This window comes from Synchiropus splendidus, chromosome 2 (genome assembly GCF_027744825.2).
Source record: "Synchiropus splendidus isolate RoL2022-P1 chromosome 2, RoL_Sspl_1.0, whole genome shotgun sequence".
NCBI classification, from domain to species: domain Eukaryota; kingdom Metazoa; phylum Chordata; class Actinopteri; order Syngnathiformes; family Callionymidae; genus Synchiropus; species Synchiropus splendidus.
The window spans coordinates 39,422,486-39,445,997 of record NC_071335.1 but is presented as its reverse complement, the minus strand read 5'-3'; the positions used below and the strand labels follow the sequence as shown (position 1 = coordinate 39,445,997).

Here is a 23,512-nt window from a genome sequence, read left to right as displayed (position 1 = left end):
CTAAGAGAAAGAATTGTCTTTTATGAATATTTACTGAAGAATCATTGCAAAGAGAGTGAGAATAAATGTTCATAGTATGAAGTGGCCACTCACACTGAGGCATTGTCACCGGGCATTACTTTAATCACTGGACAGGAGGGGTAGACAACAACATTGCAGGTAACAAGCAAGAATGTAGCAATAACCTTGAGCATCAGTGAGATGCTCAGTGTGTTCTCAGAGTTCTGAAAACAAGGAGAAATGGTACAACCAAAAACAATGAGGCAGTGTTTACCAGTAACTTCTCATTAGCCTGAACAATAACAATAATTTTCCATTATATAAGTGAAAGCCTTGCTTGTATACTTGTGAAAGCCATGTTCTTACATCTGCAGCTCAGAGTAGATGACTCCTCTGTCTGGAAATTGAACGCAAACTCATACCGTGTAGGTCAAGATATATTACTTTATAATACATGCTAAGTGTGTTCTTACATCAAATAGCAGCTGACCCACATAAAGAGGCATCATGAGTGCATGCTATACTGCCACATTATGTACAGCCATGTATGTCACTTTCTCAGTGTTTTCCATTAAAGACAAAAAAAGTCTAATTATATACTCAAAGTAGAAATATTCAGTGATTAAGATGGAACTGTATTATACAGAATGAAATGTTTAATCATTTCAACGGTATATGTAGTACATAGTACATAGCAACTAGATGTGCCAAAGTTTAAATTGTAGCAAATTCTTATCACTGCACATTTGGGATTCAAACAGAACACACTTACAAACAGAAACACTAACAGACAAAAGAATGGAACAGGATTAAGTAGTGGTTAACTGAAGATGTATGTATGTATATATGTATATATGTATACATCCTTCAATAGGCAAAAAACCCTACCACATTTCAACATTATACCAAGTGTCCACAAAGCAGTGTGAAGCTTCAAAGTTTCCTCCGAGGGTGAAGACTATTTTTATTTTTATTGTTTTAACAGTACAGTTAGGTTGCTTACTGGGTAAATTGCCATTACATGTAACACATCTGAACCTATGTGGTACAATTTAGTGTTAATTCAAATGCAATGAGAAGGTATGGATCTATATATATATGTATATATGTATATATATATATATATATATATATATATATATATATATATATATATATATATATATATATATATATATATATATATAGGTAGGCAGATTAATTTCACAGAAAAAGAAATTAGCCGTCATGTTCTCCTAACCTTGCTTAATAAGTCAGATAGTAGCATGAGGCCAAAACTTGATGATGCTGGTGATGCAGGCTGGATAGCTTTTACATAGTAAGCCAGAGCTTTCTATGTAAAGGAAGAGATTGATGCATGTTCTTGGGGATGACTTGTTATCATGACCCACATGGTGTTGGAACTTTGTGTAGTCAGTGGAAGCTGATGCCTTCTGCAAACATGGAATAGTGGCATTTAATGGTTAAACGGGTTCTAAGGTTTAACGCGAAATATCACGGGATTAGCCATAGTGTGGCTGAGAAACTGATTTTGTTAAGATGTGAGACGTGTGTTTCAGGAAAATTACACTGAGGAAGCCACTCTGGGAGGCACAATGAGTCCACTACACAGACTGAGCTTCCTCCTTTAAAATTGTAAGAACAGCACAAAGCAACAGCGATCAGCTCTCTGTCTCAGAGAGCTCAGCCCTATGTTTACACAAGGTGGCGCTTGTGCTGGATATTTCAAGTGCTCCTTGTGTGTTAGAAAGTTGCTCCAAGCTGCGGGGAGCGTATTTGCGAATTCCAGGATGGAACGTACCTCAGTTTTCGACAGAGTAGACCCACTCATTGCCGTTTTAACAACACTCTACTTTCATATTTGTGGAATACATTGAAGAAAAAACTGCACTCTATTTTGAAACAAATAACACTGGAGATGTTTCAACACTTGAAGTTAGGGATGGTCTAAAGGCCAAACTTAGCAGCAAAATTACGTCATATTTTCATATTTTCAGTTATCCTGACTCCATAATTAAAACTAACAGAGTACGTGTCTATTTACAATGCAAAAACATGTCAAAGAAACTTCTTGTAACTAGTATTGTCACTAAATTGGCCAGTAGTCTTCATCAGGCCTGAGCAGCTTACTTTCGAATGTGGTTGATGAGCATAAACCAAAATTTACCCTGGATGGGTTGCAGGAAAATTCCTGAAACTGACCAGGAGGCATATCAATCAATATGTTTTTATGGTTCTTTGTTGCTTGTGTTCCTTCTCACTCATGTGTCTCTTTGCTTTCTCCTGCAACTTCTTATAGCCATGCATCTATTTGGACTAAACTGGCAGCTACATGACAGCGAGATGAATGGAGCCTTTGAGAGCGGAAATGGACGGAGAGTGACAGCCATTAACTCTTTCCTGGTGTCTACACACAATGGTGAATTTATTTTTCTCACAACAAATGAAACTAAAAAGTCTGAGATCCTGAATGAAAACACAGCGTAATTGAAAAATAAAGATCTATCTCTACGGTTTTCAAATGCTGCAGCATGAAAGTATGTCTTAGGAAAAGAACATGTACAGCCATTCAGGAAATAAATCAAGTCAAAATAAAGGTGTAAAAAATGCATGAATATAATTAAAAATAATAATAATAATAATGGATTCGCTTAATTTGTGTTTGCAACACATCAAAAGAAGACAGCTTAAATGTACAGCTGAACGGTTACTATTAAACTATATTTGACATGCTTTCGTGGAAGGATGGACCCAAGTGCTTTCGTGGAACTGGTCGACAGATGACACGGGATCGAGACTAAAGTTAACAATTTAATTGATTATATGTGTGTATACATATAAATATATATATATATATATATATATATATATATATATATATATATATATATATATATATATATATATATATATATATAAATATATAAATATATATATATATATATATATATATATATATATATACACAAACAAATACACAGACAAGTTATGAAGAAACTAAGGGCGCAGGAACAGGGAAGAATCTGGAACACAAGAAAAGGCGGATTAGAAATCACAAGCCTACAAAATGGGAGAACAGAAAACACACTAGGAGTTAAGCTCGAGCAGGTGGCAATTAGCAGAAAGCACTCGGTGGTGGTGGCTATTCACACTCACACCACATGAGGGTTAAACTTAGCAGATCTATTTATAACTGGAAAGTGAGACTTAAAGCGGCTCACACGCGGGATGGGTTGAGGGTAAACAAAGGAGTTGCAAGGAAGAACGGGAGAACGCTGAGCGGCGACAGAATAGGGATTCCGCGCGGAAGGAATTTAGAAAGTTCAAGGGTTCAAAAATGAGATCACAGAAGTCTTAAGAGAGGCATCTGTGTGGAGAGTTGAAAATCTACCAACTGGCAAATGTAGCTGGCGACGGGAGGAATCTATCCACGGGAGGACTGATGAGATGATGAATGCCAGCTGCGTTTTACTGTAAAGTGGGATAGTGAAAGGGAAACGGAAACAAGAGACGGTAATAACATAAAAGCATGAGGAAGGGGCGCGGAGAGAACACAAAGCAAAAAACAGAAAAGATGCGGACGTGACAATATTAGATCTCAGTTTTGTCATCAGTAAAATAATTTTATGACTGAGGAAGAAGTACGTAGGAAATAAGACAAAGGGACTCATCATCTTTCCTGCAAAGCTGAAATGTTTAGTTCCAGGACGTAAAGTGGAAAAATACCAAACCGCAGAAGGGGGGGTCACTGCTGCATGAGCAAAGGAAGATGACGGAGAATTGCCTGAGACTTACCTTGCTGAGTGTTCACTATCAAAATTGCTGGGTGAAAAGCAACCCCAAATTGGATGAAAAAGCAAACCCATATGTCTGGTCAGATTCTCTGCCTTTTATAAGTGGAGGCACATTTTCATTAATCTTGCCTCAAGCTGGACACAGACCTACAACTTTCTGGTTGAGAGGCGATCACACTGTCTCATTAGCTGAACTGGACGAGTTGAAGTCTCAGATGTGGCAATCAGCATCATCCTCTTTAAGCCAGCCAAAAATGACCCAAACTTGTTCATGTTCACCACCTGACTACAACTTCATATTTTGGAATTTGTGGAACAGTTACTCACATTGCTGTTTGTGTGTCAACAGGTAAAATTTATCTTGTCAAGAACAACACCATAGACACAGGTGAAGTGGACATAGGGAGACGAACTGTTCAAGATGTTCCGCCGGGTTTGTGGCTATGCACACTCACATACAAACACGCAATGGAGTCAACATATATTTTTTTGCATACATTACATCAAAAGAATTAAAAATTACATGAGTAATCGCCCACAAAACTGTGGCATTTCATAGTATTAAAATTGCACTTTCAGGTCAAAGTGAATTATATTCATAACCACACTTTCATTGAAACCTGGTAAAACCAGATGTTGTAGGCTAAAGTAACTCTTGTCGGAGAGTGTATCTGAGGAGTGTATTAAAAATCCAGGAAAATCAGAGTTTCAAGATGCTGCAGTACAATACTTCGATTTGAGTTTTGAAACCTGCTCTGAACCCAAAACTCTTCAGAACTTTCCAGAGAAGATATACTGACAACTTGAACATACTTTTCAACCATTTGTTGTTATCCTTCTCTGCACTGAGCTTCATAAGGCGTTTGATCCTGTTCATGTGGGTCCAGTTTCAACTGTAGTGGCTGGAATGTGCTACACAATTCAGAACAAATGGCCATGTCAGTGGAAATTCTGAGTGTGATACCAAACTGAGTAACTGAACTGACCTCCAGATTGGAAAGGCACTTCTACTGGACCTCACCACTGTGGTTCTGTTCCAGGCGTATATTACTGATGTTTTAAGAGACATGCTGTTACCTGGGGAACTGGACTTTTGCATCCTACATTGATGACAAAGGCAGCCAGAACAGGGGCAAGAGGTTCAGACGCTCTCTACACTGAAAAGCAGATGCATGCATTTTTATCGACTCCATACAAACATGATAAATGCCAGGCAGTAAGGGGTCTGATCACTGTCTGGGCGGACAACATTGTTCAAAAACAACTTTGCAGACTGTCAGAACTCGGAAACGGGAGTGCAGCGGTCCGGGACTCGTGATGTGTATGGAAGTTTGATAAATGTAACCAATAGCAAAGCCCGTTAGAGGGCAAGGCTTCAGCCCCACCAGAGGTTCAATCAACCCCGAACTTCATAAGCCCTGACAATAGCATTACAGATCCAATGTGACAGTCGCTGAGCTGCCACAGTCCCATCCCAGCAGAACGACCACCATAGCATACAAACAGTCTGTCCGAACGACGAAGAGACTGAGTATGGAGCACATAGCAAGCCAGAGCTGTCACCGAACATAGCAGATGCAACCGGGCAGACTTCTCATCTTGATGATGAGGACGAAAAAAGGCCCGAAAAGACACCACTCTTGACCTAAAAGAAGGCATTATAACCTTAGGTCTGAACGCAGGATTAGGGCACAGAGTAACAGAATCTCTGTCTGCCCCAAAAGCCATGCAGGGTGAATTCACTGACAAAGCAGCCAAGTCACTCACCCTCTTAGTTGAGACAAGAGCCAAAATAAGGGCTGTCTTCAGACTCAAAAGCTCCAATGAGGCCAACACCAGTGGTTCGAAAGGTGAACCACACAAGCCATCCAACACTCCCTGAAGACTCCAGTGTGGGAAGATACTCCTGACTGGAGGTTTAATCCTCCTCGCTCCCAATACAAAGTGTTTCACCACTGGATGGCTCCTGACCGAGAAACATCCATATCCCTGGTGGCCCACAGTGATAGCAGCAGTGAACACATGAAGCGTCGCTGCTGCCGGTCCCTTATCAAAGAGGTCTTGCAAGAAGACCAGACCCCCTGAAAGCAGACATGATGATGCCACCAAGTGTCTCTCCTCACACCATTTTCAAAACAGATTCCACAGTGAGGTGTATGCTTTAGTGGTGGACAGTGCCCTAGCACTCTGTATTGTGTCCACCACCGATTGAGGTAATCCGAGGGAGCCCAATCTCACCCTTTCAATTTCCAAACCTTTAGAGAATGACCTAATATGGGATGAGAGCGGATGGTTTGCCTCAGCTTGAGACAATACCCCTGTAAGGTCTAGAACAGGCCAAGGGGTCCCCACTGTCAGACTCACCAGATGCGAGAACCATCTGGTGCCCGGACTCTCCGGCGCCACCACCAGTACCGAGAGACCCTGCATCCTCACACGGTGTAACAGTGGCAACATCAGTCATATAGGAGGAAAAACGTAGAGAAGACCCTCCGGCCACGTCCGATGCGCCAATGCGTCTACCGCCAACGTTGGGATGTCTGACGATCTCAGAGAGAACCAGAGGGGACATTTAGCATTTGCTCAAGTAGCAAAGACATCTGGAACTGGGACACCGAAACGATCCCAGATCATCTCTACCACCTCCTGCAAGAGCTCCAACTCGTCCATGAGAGCTCCCCCCCTCAACATTCTGTCCGCTCCCACGTTCAGGAGGCCCAGGACATAACGAGCCCTTAGTGACATTAGTTGGTCGTCTACCCACGTCAGGATGCTGGCAGCCACCCGATGAAGAGCCAGAGACCTCACGCCGCCCTGGCGCTTCAGATACGCAACTACCGTGGAGTTGTCTGACCTGACTGAGACATGTTGCCCTGCCACCAGATGTGAGAAATGATGAAAGACCTTCTCCGCCGCCATCAGCTCCAAAACATGTATTCTGTCGCGGGGGACCCGTCCAAGTCCCTCCGATACTGGCCTGACCCAAGGTTTCTCCCCAACCTGTTAGAGACGCGTCCGTGAACACATGAACGTTACGTGGAATGCAACCCAGCTTCACACCTCTCTCCGTCAGACCCAGGGAGTCCCAACAGGCCAATTGTGCCGGCAGTATTAAGCGTCTGTGCTTGTCCCTGACAATGATGCAATGACAAACGACCAAAACAGCTCTGAAGTCGTCTCATGTGGAGCAGCCCCAACTTCACTACCGGATGCGCCACAGCCATCAGACCCAGCAGTGACATCGCTTTGTGCGTCCTCACTGAGGGGCTGTCCCATACCTTGCCGAGATGCTCCATCAATGACGCCATCCTCTCGTTCGATAGCAGAGCCGACCTTCCCCGCGAATCCAATGGAATCCAGAGAATATCCGAACGGAAGTCGATTGAACTGAAAACATTTTCCCCACCACCCAAAACGGAGGTACTGCCTGTGACGGGGAAGGATGGGAACATGAAAATAAGTGTCTGTCAGATCAATCAACGTCATCCAATCGCCGTGTCTGACGCACTGTATCAACTCGGGTCGTCAGCATTGTGAATGACCACCGTGCGATATAGTAATTTAGGTCCCTGAGATCAAAAATGGGTCTCAACCCCCCTGATCATAACGCAGGTAACATCCAACCTTTCTGCCTTTATTGAGGGAGAAACCGCTGCACAAACTGCGTTGTTGCCGGGTCTCGCTGGTAAAAGTGCCGCCATCTTTGGTGTTGCATCTTGGGAGGTGAGGCATCACTGGACTCTGCAAATGGCCGCCCGAACGTCCCGGATGTTACGCACCCGCTCTGTGAGACGGGAGATGCATGAAATGGTGACTACACTTACCACTGACGAAGCCAATATGGTGGGTCTCCGGCATAGCACCAGTTTGCTTAGCTTTTTTCATCACTCATACACAAGCCCCCTCCTCTCGTGAGTCTCTTACCCAGCAAGATGCTGCAGCTCTCCGGGTCTTGCAAGCGTGTAGACGTAATTACCCACATTACTAACCAGCCCTGGTGAAACCCTGAGCTAGTAGTACGAACCACGGACGGACATCAGAGCAGTATAAGCGACACCAACATAGTTTCTCTATTTTTTATTCACATTATGCTCGGGGGTGTCGGGAAGCCTCTGCCCCTCGATCTGGAGCCTCCCGGTCTCTGGTGTGACGTTCCTGGACCTCTCGTAGGGACCTGGTCTGGTCAGCCCAGAGCCCCTTGGAAAGGGTCCTGCTCTTGACGACTCCCCACCACCGCCGCTGCTGCTGCTGCAAACTTTGCGCGGTCTCTTGCGCTCCGCCAACCTGCTAGGGAAGGTTGGAGGAGATGGCTTCTGCAGGAATTCGTCCAGTACACCTTTGGGCTTTTTAACACCGTCCATAAGCTTCACCAGCTCCTCCACTGCGCCAAAAAGTGACTTTTGCGTTATGGGTGCCCCGATAACAAGCCGGCGCTCACTCTCTTTCAGCCCCATCCCAACTAGCCATAGGTTGCACATGGTCATCTGCGCCCCGCGCACACACGCCTCCCCGTCCTTCAACAATGCCTGGAACATCCTAAGAAGTCCAGCCGCCGAGATCTGGACTTCCTGGATGTCGTCCTCCGAAAAGGAAATTTTGCCAAAAACAAGGCGATCAAGGGATCCGACCTGAGTGTCACACGCGAAGCTCCTGTCCGCCATCACAGACGTTAGCCGGTCATGTTCTGCCGGGAGGGTGTGCTTCGACGATAGGCCGGGGAATGTGATGGACCAAGGGAGGAGACCCACTCCGCGCCCAGGGAGGGGACCCCCTTCCTCCAGTCCACCCTCTCCACGTTGCAGTAGGCGGCGTAAGCTGAGGCGGGTGACTAGAAGGTTAGCGGACTTGTCCACCTCAGAGTGCCTCCAGAGCGTCGCCATTTTTGGGCACGTTGTGGTCATGCGCTGGGTCCGGAAGTCCTCCTCGTCTTCCTCCACCGGAGAGGACAGCATCTTCTCTCCCAGACGCTCGACTGCTGTTCTGAACAACCCGGGCATGTCGTCCAGAGGGAACATATGGACTGCCGGTCTGACGGTGGGCTCTGGGTCCAGCTCATCGAATTCTTCCTCTGGCGCGTCCACAAAGAGGTTGTGCGGGTCCTCCTCAACAAACACCCTATGGACGTCCTCCTCATTATAGTCCTCCCAGGGCTTCATAGGGGCGGACTCGGTTTGCCCGTCCTTGGCATGGCTGGTGGAGGGGAGGCAGACTGAGCCGACTGCCCTGACAGCAAGGAGGCCGTCTGCTTGTCTGGCTCTTCGCCGGGAAGCATCGTGAGTGTAATACGTGGCCAACTCACCCTTGCAAACTGTTCATGCTGAAGTTTCCATCCTTTAAATTGCAAAATCCTATATATCCAATAGCACCCGATGGTGATACTAACTCAGGCTGAGTGAAAAAAGAGGACGAGCAGCAGCTATGAGGGGGTTTACGGGAGAGATGGAGCCTACCTGGGCAGAGAGTTAATCATTCGATTCTGAGGGGCGAGGTGGGGCCTCGGAGTGGAAGTAACCAATAGTGAACCCCTTAGAGGGCGGCGCAGTGTGACATAGAACTCACGTTTTCGCCTTTATTAGGCTGATAAACAGATTTGCTTAAATGATTCATGCTGCCTACAGTAAGGAGGACTACGAGGAGGAAAGACGCTGATTTTTCCCAAGTTATTGAAGATCACCAGTCTACTCATTGATCATTTTTGACGTCTGGATTGGTACCTGAGAGTGACATAGATCAATCAAGGTGCTCTGTATTACACAGTTTATTTCTACTATTTTCTTGTAAAATAAACATGACAACACTCTTTCATGCTTAGTTTTGGCTGTGAAACACCACATTCCGTTTCAGCCGTGGCAGAGGTCCGTCATGAGTTCATATCTGAGGTGAGGATGGCGCAGAGGTGCAAGGCTGCACAGCATGGAGAGAATTGAACTCAGGCCACCCCAGACAGAAACCGCAGAGTGAAAAGCCTCTCAGTCACTGTGACGATCGCCATCAATTTGTTACTGTGAGTAACTTGTTTTTCCTATGCAAAGCAAGTCAGAGGGGACATAGACATTTGGTACAGGGCAGAGCATGCTGCCATTCATCATGTTTGTGTGGAGTCGAGCTGTACATGTAGTTTCCAGCATCTAGCGAGTTGCCTGAGGCCAGATAGTAATTGTAAATTATAACAAGGTCATTCTTCTTTGCAAAAACAACTTTCCAAAGTTCAGTTATTAGTCCATCTAAGTAATTCCGATCTCAAATTTCAAAAAATGAAACTCAAGAAAATACTGGGTCTTAAAACATTAAGACGGTTGTCTTCCAACGATATAATTTAATGACTTAACTTGTAAATGCTTGAGAATAGCTATGACTTCAACTGACCTACTCTCACCTCTGTTAATTTTTCTGTCTGCTCCGATGCAAATCAGCATTTTTTTTTCCTTTCCTAATTTAGAACATTGCCATTTTTCCTTATCTTTGTTACAGCCTTCTCTCATTGTGACAACAAGGTCTATTAGAGACTTAAAGACATTTGATTGTGAGTTTCTTAATTTCTTTATTTGAAATATACTCCCAACCACATTGTGGGGCACAAGGCCAGGAAAATGCCAACTGGAGGAACCCCATGTAATGAATCATATTGAAATATTCATTATGAAATTGCTCTAGAAGTTCCATGCCTGGGTCAATGTTGGAATCTGTTATGTCGCAGCAAAATGAAAATTGATTTGATACCTTTGTTCACGCATCACCTAGGTGTGTTTTGGAGGTCCCAGCTGCATATTGACCAACCCCAGTTCTTGAAATTCAACATCTCTCTTCAGAAAGATGCTCTTGTTGGAGTGTATGGACGTAAGAGTGTTGCCCCCTCACACACTCAGGTAAACTACATAAACACTCGCAACAAACTCACGACACAGAAGGCATAGCATAAGGCGACAAACATTGTTGGTTAAACTACCCCGATACTACATTCTGGCACTGCTAGAAGTTAGTGATGTTTGATTCCACTGATTTCCTTTCCGATCCGATACTGAGTAATATTCGGGCTGGTATCTGCGATACCGATACCTATATGTATGTGACTACACCTAATCATAGCTTCCTTGAATACAAGGATGAGTAACTTGATTATTCATTTATTTACTCTGAAACAATAAGACATTCATTTTTTTAATTATTAACAATCACTATCAGTGTAATTCAACATGAACATGTTAACATGAAAACACTGAATATGTAGACACAGCATCCAACATTGTCAGCCCTCGCTCATAGGTTTTTGTTCAGGAACAATAGCATATTTACTGTCTCCCCCTTTAGTCTTCAATAGCAATTCAAAATTCACAGAATTCTGACCAGTCAAGATTGTCTTTTTCACTCACGATGGTCAGAGGCGCTACTGCAGACCAGAGTCTCAGACAGACGTCGTGGAACTGACAGTGAGCACTCACCCTCCTTGATCTTTTATTGAAGAAAAAAATCTGAGATTAGAAGCAAGAGATTACGAATCATATTACAATGGAAAATTACCAGGAGGGTTTCAATATCTCTCGCCCGGGTGTTCACAATCTGTGTTTCTACACTTGAATCGCCTCATCCACAACGTGCGGTTAGTCGGCCCAGTTTCCAGTTGTTCTCTTCAGCAGTGCACAGTGACATTGTGACATTTAATCATAGATAACATAACGTTTGGTTAATTTCTTTTACATTTCCCTCCTGTTTATCAATGATTAAAACAATAATAACATAATGCAAAACCTTCTCATTACTTGAGTGGGAAGAAAACTACCCAAAACCCTTTTAACAGGGGAAAATTAATTGGAAATAATACAATATTTGGCAGCTAAACTTAAGTTTTATTCATCTTTTCTAAATTTTTCACCAAGACTGTTTTATTGTCTGGTCTGGTCTAGTTGAAGCACCTTTCTGTAACTCTTTATAATCTCTATGAAAAAATATAATACCTGACAATTCGTCAAACTTGACAGGTGTTAAGGTTATAGTTGTCTCTTTAATATAAAATTAATATACATTTAATATCAAATTGATATAAAGTTCTTAAAATAATGTGAATATAAAAATGATATCGAGTGATAGTGAAAACGATGTGGATATGAAGAAAAAAAAAGAGATGAAATAGAAATAAAAAGTGTATGAGGTGTGTAGATGGGTGGGTGCATCGATGAACCCAGTCACCACCGCCAAGGTGGGCGTGTGTGTGTGTGTGTGGGAACCATGACCGCGAGTCAACAGCCGCAAAACAGATGGAAGATGATGGCTTCGGAAAACAAAACTCCGATTATCAATGAGACATCTTTGACGGTCAGAGAGGAGCCGGTAGGAGCCCCGAAAAAATCTATGCTGTATCTTCGAAGAACCCAGTCGCCACCGCCGACCGACGTTCTTCAGGAGGAATGGTCTTGGGAGTCCTGCGGTCATAAAGGCAAATGGGGCTACGTATTCAAGTATGAGGCGCGTGAATTGCGTCTGCACCAACTGAAGGTGGAAGAGCTTCTGACGCCGCTGACCTATCAAGGTGTGTTATCATCCAGTGACTGGAGTATTCTACGGCTGGCGATCCCCAAGTTTCGAGCAGAAGAGAAAGAGCCCGGTGAATTTGCTATTGTCTGGATATGTAAGAACTCTGGATCAGGCCGTTGGTTCTACAAAGCTACTCGTAGACTAACGAACCCGTCATTGATCAAGGAAGAATATTTGACCTTGGAATACTTCAACACTAAATGCGGAATGTTCTGTACTCTGCTGAGCATCCTGATGTCGGTGTGGATCGACAAGATGGAGGAAATAGCGGGGAGAGTGGAGACGTTCAACAGTAGCTGGAAGTGGAATGATACTCTGATGGTGAAAAAAGCACTTTTCTTTTTGTATCCACCTCCTCTCCCTCTCTCTCTCTCTTACTTTCTCTCTCTTCATAACTCCTCCCTTTTATTTCAGACTACGGCCTTTCACCTCCTTTGTAACACGTGCACTAAGCGCTCTATGTGTGCCCCGTGTACGGCGCACGACTATAAAAAACCATCACCCAAGATGGATTTTCCATTCCACACGTACACAGGGTGTGAACTCGGACCAAGCATGAGAGGGAAAAGACAACTAGTTTCCACCTATCTGGGCCCCGCTTCAACCATGAGCGCTGAGGCCCATGTTTCATCGCCATTCCACCCCGTGTTGGGGATAGCTTATTCCCAATCCAGCAACAAGGGACCCGCGTTCGAATCCGATTCAGATGATCTGACTGTGAACTACTATCAGTGGGCGACCCCCGATCCGATGGTTGAGGATCCTTCTCCTCTCCTCACCCAGACTATTCCATCTCCAGCCATGGGGAAAGAGGAGGAGGAGGTGGACGGTTGGATATCGGACGTCCTCCTGAAAGCAACAAAAAACATCACATTCCGTCTCTTGAGCCATGCTCTGACCAAGTTTGCTGAGATGAACTGCATCATGACACCTTCACTGGAAAAAGAGATCTCTCTCCGTTCAATTTGCACCATCAGAATGTAGAATAACTGGCTCTCTGTCAAGATGGGAGACAGATCCCCGCCAAAGCCTTCCAGCCTAAATTCTGAAAGCGATGCTGGGGTATGAGTTTTGCGGGGTGTCGGCCTCGAATCAATTCCCTTTGACATTCAAAACCCCTGCCTATTTTGTCGTCAGTACTCACCCCTCCCATAAACCGGGCGATCATTGGTTAGCTTTAATCCTGGAAAAAGATGGGAAGGCCACTTTCTTGCATTCTTTTGGTCTTCCACCCCACTTCTCGCATTATCCCGTATCAATTCTAAGGTTTCTGGACAAACACTCTCAAGAGATCAAGTATCATGATGCTCAGCTGCAACATATCCCATCAGACTTCTGCGGTCATCACTGCATCTACTATCTCTACCAACGCGGCTGCGGATTATCTTTTGAGCAAGCACTCGGACGGTATAAAGATGAAAAATATCAACATCTCAAGGGAAAAAGAGGCGTCTGCCCATCCAAACAATACAACAGTACCCTGTCGGTTTGTAAAGAGCATTACAAGAAAATCTGAAATTATTAATTCATGGAAAAACCTGTAACCTCTAATCGTGTGTAATCGTGTTGGGAAAAAAAAACTGTACTCTTAAAATACAATGAATAAATCAACTTTATTGCTTAAAGACAAAAAATAGTATGCGTCTTTTTTCTTTGAGGGTACAGTAATCCAACACGGGGTTAAGGCGATCTGCTTTCTTTTCCTTATCGTGGGTGTCGTAGTCTCTTTCTTTTTCCCTCTGTCGTTTTCTCTGTATCGCTGGCGTGAGGTGTAGTAATCCGCTTACGTCGGTCGGCCATTCAACGGCATTGATCACGATCAAGTCTTGACTGTGTAGCCAAGAGGCTACTACAAAAGTACTGGGTTGCTAGTTAAATTACACAATTACTCATTGAGAACTCATTTGCTGACATGTCCATCCCCTTCAGTTCAAAAATCAAATGAAACATCTGCTCTCCTGGACTCTACCATATAATGGTTTTCTATACCAATTGTAACTTATTTATGTTTTCATTCTAGTATGACTTTGTGGAACTGCTGGATGGCAGTCGTTTCACTTCAAAAGAGAAAATTGTTGGTGGCATTGGCGGCCATGATAAGGAATATTTAGGAGTGCGATATGCTCGATCAGTGACCTTTCATGAAGCCGGATTCATACAGTTCCTTGACGTTGGCATCTGGCATTTGGCATTTTACAATGACGGCTGCAACATGGAGCAAATGTCTTACAACACACTCGTCATAGGTGAGTACAAGCCACATCTTTTATTTGTGTACATTTACAAGTGTGTGAGTGTCAAAAATGGCATCCTCAGGAGAGGACCACTCTTGTAAGGCACAGAGCCAGCAGTGCAGTGCCAGATGAGTGACACAGAGGAAGTGGGGTGATGGGATCTGTTGATAACACCCATGCCATAGACTATCCAAGCCAGCAATTAAAACAAGACTACCTCTGTCTTTCACTCAGAGTCGTTGCTGGAGTGTCCGAAGAACTGTCATGGAAATGGGGACTGTGTCTCTGGAGTGTGTCAGTGTTTTCCTGGATCTCTGGGCCCAGACTGCACCCGAGGTTTGTGAGCAAAAGATGTATTTTTTTCTAGTTTTAGTTCTATTCATTCTAGTCCTGATCTCAAAAGTAAGCCCTCCATCTTGTTTGTGTTCAGCCCAGTGTTTGCCTCGGACAGAAACAAATAAAAGGTTTACTAATATATATATATATATATATATATATATATATATATATGTCCTGACTCATGCTAGTTTCACGTGTTGAAATCCTCTTTTCTGTGATATAGTAAGCCCCTAATAATGATGGTGCTCCACTTTTAAGTTATTGCTTTATCAGTTCTCCCCATCTGAAATCTTGTAGAATGTACAGTCGGAGCATTTCCACAGTTCCAGCCAACTCCCAGTACGTCTTTGAATACTGTAAACTTTGAAAATGTAAACTTAGGGCTCCATACATCATCCCTCCACTCAGTGAAGAGTCCCATGTCTCAGGAATAGGTTACCTGAGGATCCCGTCTGTGGCAAACTTGGATTCATAAGACAACTTCTTCATGCTATTTCCATTGTCAAATCTTGCAAATGGTGGTGTGCCGTTGTATCTGTAGCTTTTCATTTTAATACAGAAGCTCAATGCTCCGTTATTTCATTTCTTTTTCATTTGAGTTTAATAGATCCACTCATTCAAGTCTGATGACTATGGTGGAGTTTTGACCAAGTTGATACCATCAGATACCATGCATGGTCAGCAGCAGTGTGTTTTCGATCATTGCCCTTGGCAAAACGATGGTCTGATCCAAAATGTCTTCTTATGTACGGCGCAGCATGCTCTTTAAGGCTATACAGCAGGGGTGGCCAACCAGTCAGAGGCTAAGAGCCACATTGTTTTACTGTGTTACTGAAAAGAGCCACATCCTGCAAATATGTAAGGCTGTGTGGCCTGAACAGCTGGTCATGTGACTTAGCGGCAGTATAGCTGTTAAGGCATATCCCTGTGTGTCACATGGTTGTTGGTTCGCACTCGGCATGTCTCTTGTGCATTTATTATATGATATATAAAATTCACACATTTTACAGTGATCCTCCTCGAAATATCGAGCGGCGTAGATAGAAATGTGTCGGCAGTGTGGTGTTTACACTGTGGATGTTGATAGCAAGGTACAGAGAAGGTCAGGAGTTACTCTGGTCAACAGGAAGCTTCCTCGAGTTCCAAGGAGAAGAAGCATGCGAGGACCACAATGAGGAAGAAAGTGGTGAGGTAGATGAAGTTAGGGAAGGTTTCAAGTGCATCCTAAGATTACACCGGGAATGACGTAGTGAGAGGAGAAGCTGTGGAAGTATGAGCTGGAAAGGAGAGGAATGAAGTTCCGTAGATGCACAATAATAAATGGGTGTACAAAAGAGAGAGAGGCAGGAGGCCTGGTGAAGGTGAGGAAGCAGAAGTGAAAACAAATGAGTTAAGGTTTTAGAGAAAGGTGCTTCAACTAGACCATATATCAATAAACACATACACAGACACACACATTAGTCTCTCTGTCTTAGTGAGGACGGTCAGTGACATAACACCCCATCAGCGTGATTAAGTTCTGGACAGTGACTCCAGATCAATAGAAAAGCCTTGTTTGTGCTCAGATTGTTTGGGATCTCTGCACTTTGAGTAACAAACGCCTGATGACTATCAATAGTTGTCATATAAATGAATGTTGCGAAGGGTCGCCTCGCCGCACTGGTTCGTTTAAATGGTGATTCAATGAAGCAAAAATCAGAACATGACACACACAACACTGATAACAGTGCCAAGACTTTCAATGGTGAAAGTGAGGTATCAAGAGCACTTACAACAATTGTCTAGCCAATACCTCAATCATTCTTTGATCATTGCTCTGGAGTTCATACTGTTTTGTCTGAGCGGCTTCTGTGCCAAGTAGTGCTTAGCGCGCACACTCTGTGCATTGAGGAGCCCGGTTTTGCTATGCGGAGTTGTCAAGTTCATATGCGAGAGAATATGAGCACGTGAATTTTTTTATTTAGTTTTTGTAAGTTTTATAAGGACTTAGTGACATCATCAAGACATGCTAGGACAGGGGTCAGGAACCTATGACAGAGGTGCTATTTGAATGGATTTCTGACATCAGAGCTCAGACAGCAAAATCCTAGCCACACTTGTGAGGAAATAATTACTGAATTACTGGACGTAACTTCAGTTCTACGAATACGTGCGGAGCCCTCTAACGGGCTTCGCTATTGGTTTAACGCAGTGTTTTTCAATCTTTTTTGAGCCACGGCACATTTTTTACATTGGAAAAATTTTGTGGCACACCACTAACCAAAAATGTTACAAAATGACACTCTGTATAGTATATTTAATTACAATATAATTTCTCAATTTATTTATACTCAGTCAGTGTGTAACCTGGGCCTGTTTAGATGAACACAAAGCCGATATCCTGGCAGGAATAGAAGAAAGACACACACAAAGCTCTTCTTCAACAGCTCTCAGTCTCTCTCTGTTTTTAGTTCTTATAGCAGTTAGGCTTGAAAAGCTCAGCTCACACAGATATGTTGTGGAAAATGGGAGCAATGTCAGAACAGCTTTGTTGGCCAGAATGGGGAACTCCTTGGCAGCAGTCAACCAAAAACTGTCCAAAGGAAGATCAGCAAATCTTAGTTTTAAACCACGATCCTGTTTCAGTTCAGTTAGTTCCTCCTGCTCTTGTAAAGTCATGTCCTCTCCAACAACTGATGCCGAGCTGTATGGGTCCCTAACCCAGTCAAAGCATTCAGTGGAGGCTGAAGAGAAATAAAATGACAACTTCTCCTCAAGACTTTTCAAATGTTTACCTATTACCTCAGACAGTGCAGCAGTGTTGCTTTGCCGTTTGTCTGTGAGTGGGAACATCTCCAGGTTGGCACGTTGCACATGTTGTTGCCAGAGGTGCACCTTTAAATGGAATCCATTTATTTTATCTGTGCTTGTAAGCAGGTTTTCATTTCGGCCCTGCATCCTTGTGTTCAGTTCATTAAGATGATGAAATATATCAGCCAGGTATGCCAGTTTTGCGCACCACTCATCACTTGCAAGCAGATTTGAGTAATCAGACCTCTCATTTGTCAGAAACATTTTAAGTTCCTCTCGCAGCTCATACACACGGGTCAGCACCTTACCGCGCGACAACCATCGGACCTCCGTATGGAGCAATAAGGCTTTATGCTCCGCTCCCATTTCCTCACACAGAGATGCGAATATACAGCTTTTCAGAGGTCGTGTCTTTACAAAGTTCACTATGCGCACCACATCGTCCAACACAGGAACCAGTTCTGCTGGTAAAGTCTTAGCAACGAGGGCCTCACGGTGCAAAAAACAGTGCGTGACAATCAGATCTGGGTTTCTTTCCTTCACTCTACTCACAAAGCCTTTGTTGCACCCGACCATGGCTGCAGCTCCATCAGTGCACACACTTGTGCAGTTTTCCCACGTAAGTCCTCCCTGGTCAAGATATTCCGATGTGACCCGAAAAATTTCCTCTCCAGTTGTTTTTTCTGGCAGTGCCTTGCAAAATAGGAAGTTTTCTCTAATGGCATCTCCATCCACAAAACGCACATTGGCCAAGAGCTGAGAATGTCCACTAATATCCGTAGACTCGTCAACTTGCAACGCAAATTTCCTACTGATGCGTATCTTTTCCAAAACATGGCTTTCGATGTCTGTAGACATGTCATCAATACGCCTGGCAATTGTGTTATCAGAGAGCGGGACTTTAGCTATGTCTTTAACCGCATCAGGGCCGAGCATCTAGTTGACAATGGCTTTACAGGCAGGTAGTATTAATGTCTCTGCCACAGTGTGCGGCTTTTTTGATTTAGCAACAAGTTCGGCGACTAGGTAACTAGCTTTGAGCGCTTTCTCATTTACCTTTGTGGTTTTTCTCATAAACGTTGCCTGTTTCTCTGTGTTTACACGCAGGCGAACAAAATAGTCTATCGGCTTGTTTTGAAGCGACGGGTGTTTCGTTTGGAGATGGCGTTTAAGCTTGCTTGGCACCTTGGCGCTGTTGGATCACTTCTCGCCACACACCAGGCATAACGGAATAGGTGTCGTCTCATCCCCGGTGAAAGTAAATCCAAACGAAAGACAGCTTTCACTATATTGCCTTGAGCTCACCGTCTTTGCTTTCTTTTTCCCACCACTCATACTAGGGCCTTCATCCGGGTCAGAATCTTGTCCAGGGCCCAGTTCGGAGTTTGCAGTTGTCCTTTTTAAAAACTTCTCCATGACTGTCACCACGGCCTCTCAGGTGCATCACTAATTCTCTTGGAGGAACAATCAGCAATCAACTACGTGTTGCCACACGGACAAATATTACATTACTCTGCCAGCCTTTACAGCACGGACACTGGACAATGACATAATATTTGCAGAAAATTATTAATAAATGTTAATAAAAAAAAAGTGATATTGGATAATTTCTCACGGCACACCTGACGATCTCTCACGGCACACTAGTGTGCCGCGGCACAGTGGTTGAAAATCACTGGTTTAACCACTCCGAGGCTCCGCCTCGTGCCTGAGAATTGATTGGCTTAACTCTCCACCCAGGAAGGCTCCACCTCTCCCCATAAATCCCCCTGTTCATCACCATTCGTCTCCTTTTGGAAACTCAGAGAGAACAGTGCCTGCTGGGCAGACTGTTAGAGGGCTCCGCACGTATGCATAGAACTGAAGTTACGTTCAGTAACTATTATTTATATGTCATACATGCTTTGCCCTCTAACGGGCTTCACTATTGGTTTAACACCTCGGTGAAGCCCGTAGGGATGAGTTCCCTCCCAGCATGGCCCTCAACCGAAGAACCAGCCGAAACAGAAGCCAAACACAATCAGTGACCCACCTCAAGGTGGCCCTGAAACCGTCTGCAAGACTGAATGGGCCACGGACCCTGACGCCATATCCCTGAGATATGCTCGGGCGAACGTGGAAGCTGATGCACATGATGCAGCTTCACAGATGTCCAGCATCTAAACACCTCTGAAGAAAGCAGCTGACGTTGAGATGGCTCTAGTCGAATGAGCCTTCAACCCAGCTGGAGGCTCCGCTCCTTTGGCCTCATATGCTGCAGAGATGGTTGCCCAGATCCAATGAGCTAAGCGCTGTGTGGTCACCGCCCTCCCGGCTGACTGACCACCAAAACATATGAAAAGTCTCTCCGACTTTCGTACCCCCTTGGTACGGTCCGGATAGGCCCCCCGGGCCCTCACTGGACAGACCAGGTGCAAACACGCCGCCTGCTCATCCTGTTGTGGCGGAGGGGAAAAGGCTCTCAAAGAGATGACCCCTAACCTAAAAGCTGATGTGATCACTTTAGGGATATCAGATGGGTTCAGGCGGAGGGTGAACGAATCCCCATCATCCCCAAAAGACAAACATGTCGGGTTGATTGACAAAGCTGCCAAGTCCCCAACTCTCGGCGTCGCCGATTCCGGGAACCATCTGGTGCCTGGACTCTCTGGTGCCACCACCAACACAGAGAGACCCTGCGTCCTCACGCAGTGCAGCAGTGGGAGCATCAACTGCAGTGGGGGAAATGCAGCAGCGGACAGCAGCCCTTCGAGCCAGACTGGGTGAGCAAACGTGTCTACCCCCAGTGGAGGGCCCTGTGACGCCTTCAGAGAGAACCAGAGGGGACATTTCACATCCGCTCGTGAAGCAAAGAGATCCGCTACAGGAACACCAAACTGTCTCCAGATCTGTTCCACTATATGCTGGGAGAGTTCCCGCTCATCCATTAGAACTCCCCCTCTGGACATCCTGTCTGCTCTGACGTTCAAGGTTCAATGTCGGGCTCTCTGAGACAGAAGGTGTCTGTCCGCCCAGCGCAGAATGTTGGCTGTCATTCGGTGAAGGGCTGGGGACCTCACCCCACCCTAGCCGTTCAGATATGCTACTACTGTGGAGTTGCACGTTTATGTGACGTGGGATGCATCTGAGTCGTTCTGCCGAGTCCCAGAATGTGAGATCCTGGCTGGCTTGTCCAAACAATGTTACTAACCTGGGCTTGTCCCCCATTTCTGCAGATGTCATATTCAGGAGCAGAATCCTGAATATAACGGAGTAAAATGCTTCCTCCTCCTCTTCTTTGGCTACTGAGGCCACTGCGTCCTTACGTAGGAGGGCAGCGAGTACCTTATTTAAACACTCTCTCTCCTGTGGAGAGGGGGGACTTGATCGTGTCCCAGCGAAACATAGGGGCTGCCGGCAGAACTGCATGGCATAGCCACGCTTGACCATCCTGTCCATCCACGGTGACAGTCGACCGCAACGGACCGCCCACTCTCCGTGGAAGTCAATTGCGGGACGGTTGGATTGGTAGAAAGCCCGTCCGAATTCGTCACACACGGGGGGCCCACCATGAAAGTGCTGGTGAACATGTAACACCTCACTCGATATACTTTGAGGCTTTAATCTAGTTCTAAAAGAAAGAAAGTGACAAAGTGCCGCTTTGAAGTGGTCGCTTTTTACCTTGTGCCGCAGTGACGTTGGTGACAGCGTTGTGACGAACCGCTGGTCTCTGCAAATGGCTGCCAGAATCGGCTGGATGCGTCACAGTTACTTCCGGGGTCGCAGGGCCAAAAACGGGTCGAACTTTCAGTGACACGGACACCGAGCCAATATAGTGGGCGGCCTGCGCTCGTTAGCTTAGCTTTTGTTCGTCGAGCGGCAAGACACGCCCTCGTCCGGCCGTGGTGTGAGCGGTCTCTTACCGGTAAGTGTGGAAGATGAAAGTCGCTCCTGACGTCTCACCCCATCAGTGACACCAAGCACACAGTCAGCTTACCGATAACTTAAATGAGAGGGGCCTTTTCATGTCCAAGTCTGAGTGTTTCCAGAGGGACTCCATCTTAGGACATATGGTGACAGAGTGTCGGCCCAGGGCCGTAGATGGAGTAGGAAAAATCGGCGACTTTCTTATCATCTGGGGAAGGCGGCATCTCTCCTCCAGGGCTCGTGACAGCCTTCTTAAAGACAGGTCTGGCGTTGCCGTTGGGGTCGTCGTCCTCCTCTGTGAAGAGGGACTCTGGATTCTCCTGTTCTCTCTTCTCCTCTCGTCCGACTCATCGTTCTCATCCCATGGTTTGGAGAACTTCTTGGATCCCTTGGTTTTGTCCTCCACGATGGACGCTCGCTTCTCTCGCTCGTCAGCAGGCAGAGCCACACAAGCCGGACAAGAGGTCAAATCACGCAGATGAAAAATGGCAATGCACTTGACACATGGCGTGGTCGTCAAATTCAGGCATCTGTGCCTTACACACATTGTAGCGTTTCAAAGTCTCCATACTTCCAAGTATCCGATGATGATCACGATACACTCTCAGGCTGAGTGAAAAAGGAGGACACATAAATGCGAACAGGGGGTCTTATGGGGAGAGGTGGAGCCTCGGAGTGGAGGTAACCAATAGCGAAGCCCGTTAGAGGGCAGAGCACGTATGACATAGAACTGCAATTTCTCTGACTACATTCCGATTTATCCATCCTGTTCGACCGTTTAGAATGCAGTAGTACAAGAGGTGCCATCACCCTCAACAGCAAGCTGAGTAGCAGCGACTTCCAGTTGTTGATCACTATATTATGGAATTTTGCGGGCAAACGAGCCTCATGCTGCTAAGATTGAACTGCGTCACCTCAGACCAGTGAAATTATGGGCGTTTTGTTGACATTAAAGTGCTAAAATGTGCTGTTTTTGTCTGCATGTATTCCAGCTTTGTCTTTTTCCCACTTCTCTTCGGAGAGCTGTGCTGCTCACCTGACCGGCTGTGGAGGCCATATTGTAGCGATCAACAACTGCGATTGGTTGACTGGACTGGACTGCACAACATCATGGGAGCTGATCTTGTTGCGTATCAATTTTTTATTATTAATTCAGTACAGCTGTTATCCACTCTTTCATCGTCTTAGATGTCGTCCAGCATTCTGGGGGCACTCCAAGCACAAGTAGCTGAAAATTAGGGTGAAGAAGAAGGTACATACAATACAGCGGGCGTACGACAAACATGCACTGTCCAAGCGCTTTACCAGGAGGCAAGAGCTAAGGTGTAGCATGCACTCAAATCTGCGGTGAGAGTGGGGCTTACTTGTGTCTACTCAGAATCAGAATCTTTATCAGCCTTATTAAGCAAGCAACGTGCAACAATAAGGACTGATCACAAATTCATCAATCTGATGGCCGAGGGGGAAGAAGCTGTTCCTGTGATCGGAGGTTCTGGTCTGGATTGACCACAGCCTCCTGCCGCTGGGAATAGGGGCAAACAGTCCATGACCAGGATGAGAAAGGTCGGCTCTGATCCGACCTGCACGTCTCTGGGTCCTGGAGATATACAGGTCATGAAGAGGTCGCAGGCTGCAACCGATCACCTTCTCAGCAGATTGCACAATGTGCTGCAGTCTGCTCTTGTCCCTGGAGGTGGCGCTGCTGTACCACACAGTGATAGAGGGGGTAACGATGGACTTGATGATGACTGCATAGAACTCCACCAGTAACTTCGTTGGCAGTCGTAGTTTCCTTAGCTGCCGCAAGAAGAACATTCTCTGCTGGGCCTTTTTGATGAGGGACCTGATGGTCAGCTCCCATTTGAGGTTCTTGGCGATGGTGGTTCCCAGGAAGCAGAAGTAGTCCACAATGGGAATGGG

The 23,512-nt window shown here is 45.3% G+C and overlaps 1 protein-coding gene across 11 annotated transcripts in view; it reads left to right on the top strand.

Moving 5' to 3' along the window:
- The window catches only part of LOC128755059 (teneurin-3-like), a 162,663-nt gene that overhangs the window by 60,607 nt on the left and 78,544 nt on the right, over window positions 1-23,512 (top strand). For 10 of the 11 annotated variants that reach the window (XR_008414014.1, XR_008414015.1, XM_053858261.1 and 7 more), the window contains 5 exons: window positions 2,300-2,419; window positions 4,144-4,227; window positions 10,536-10,660; window positions 14,344-14,569; window positions 14,792-14,893. Coding sequence is in view for 9 of the 11 variants with exons in the window: in XM_053858261.1 (XP_053714236.1) it covers window positions 2,300-2,419; window positions 4,144-4,227; window positions 10,536-10,660; window positions 14,344-14,569; window positions 14,792-14,893 (657 nt within the window). In the remaining 2 variants the exon portion in view is untranslated. The remainder of the gene's footprint in view (window positions 1-2,299; window positions 2,420-4,143; window positions 4,228-10,535; window positions 10,661-14,343; window positions 14,570-14,791; window positions 14,894-23,512) is intronic. The other variant, XM_053858266.1, reaches the window with a different exon arrangement.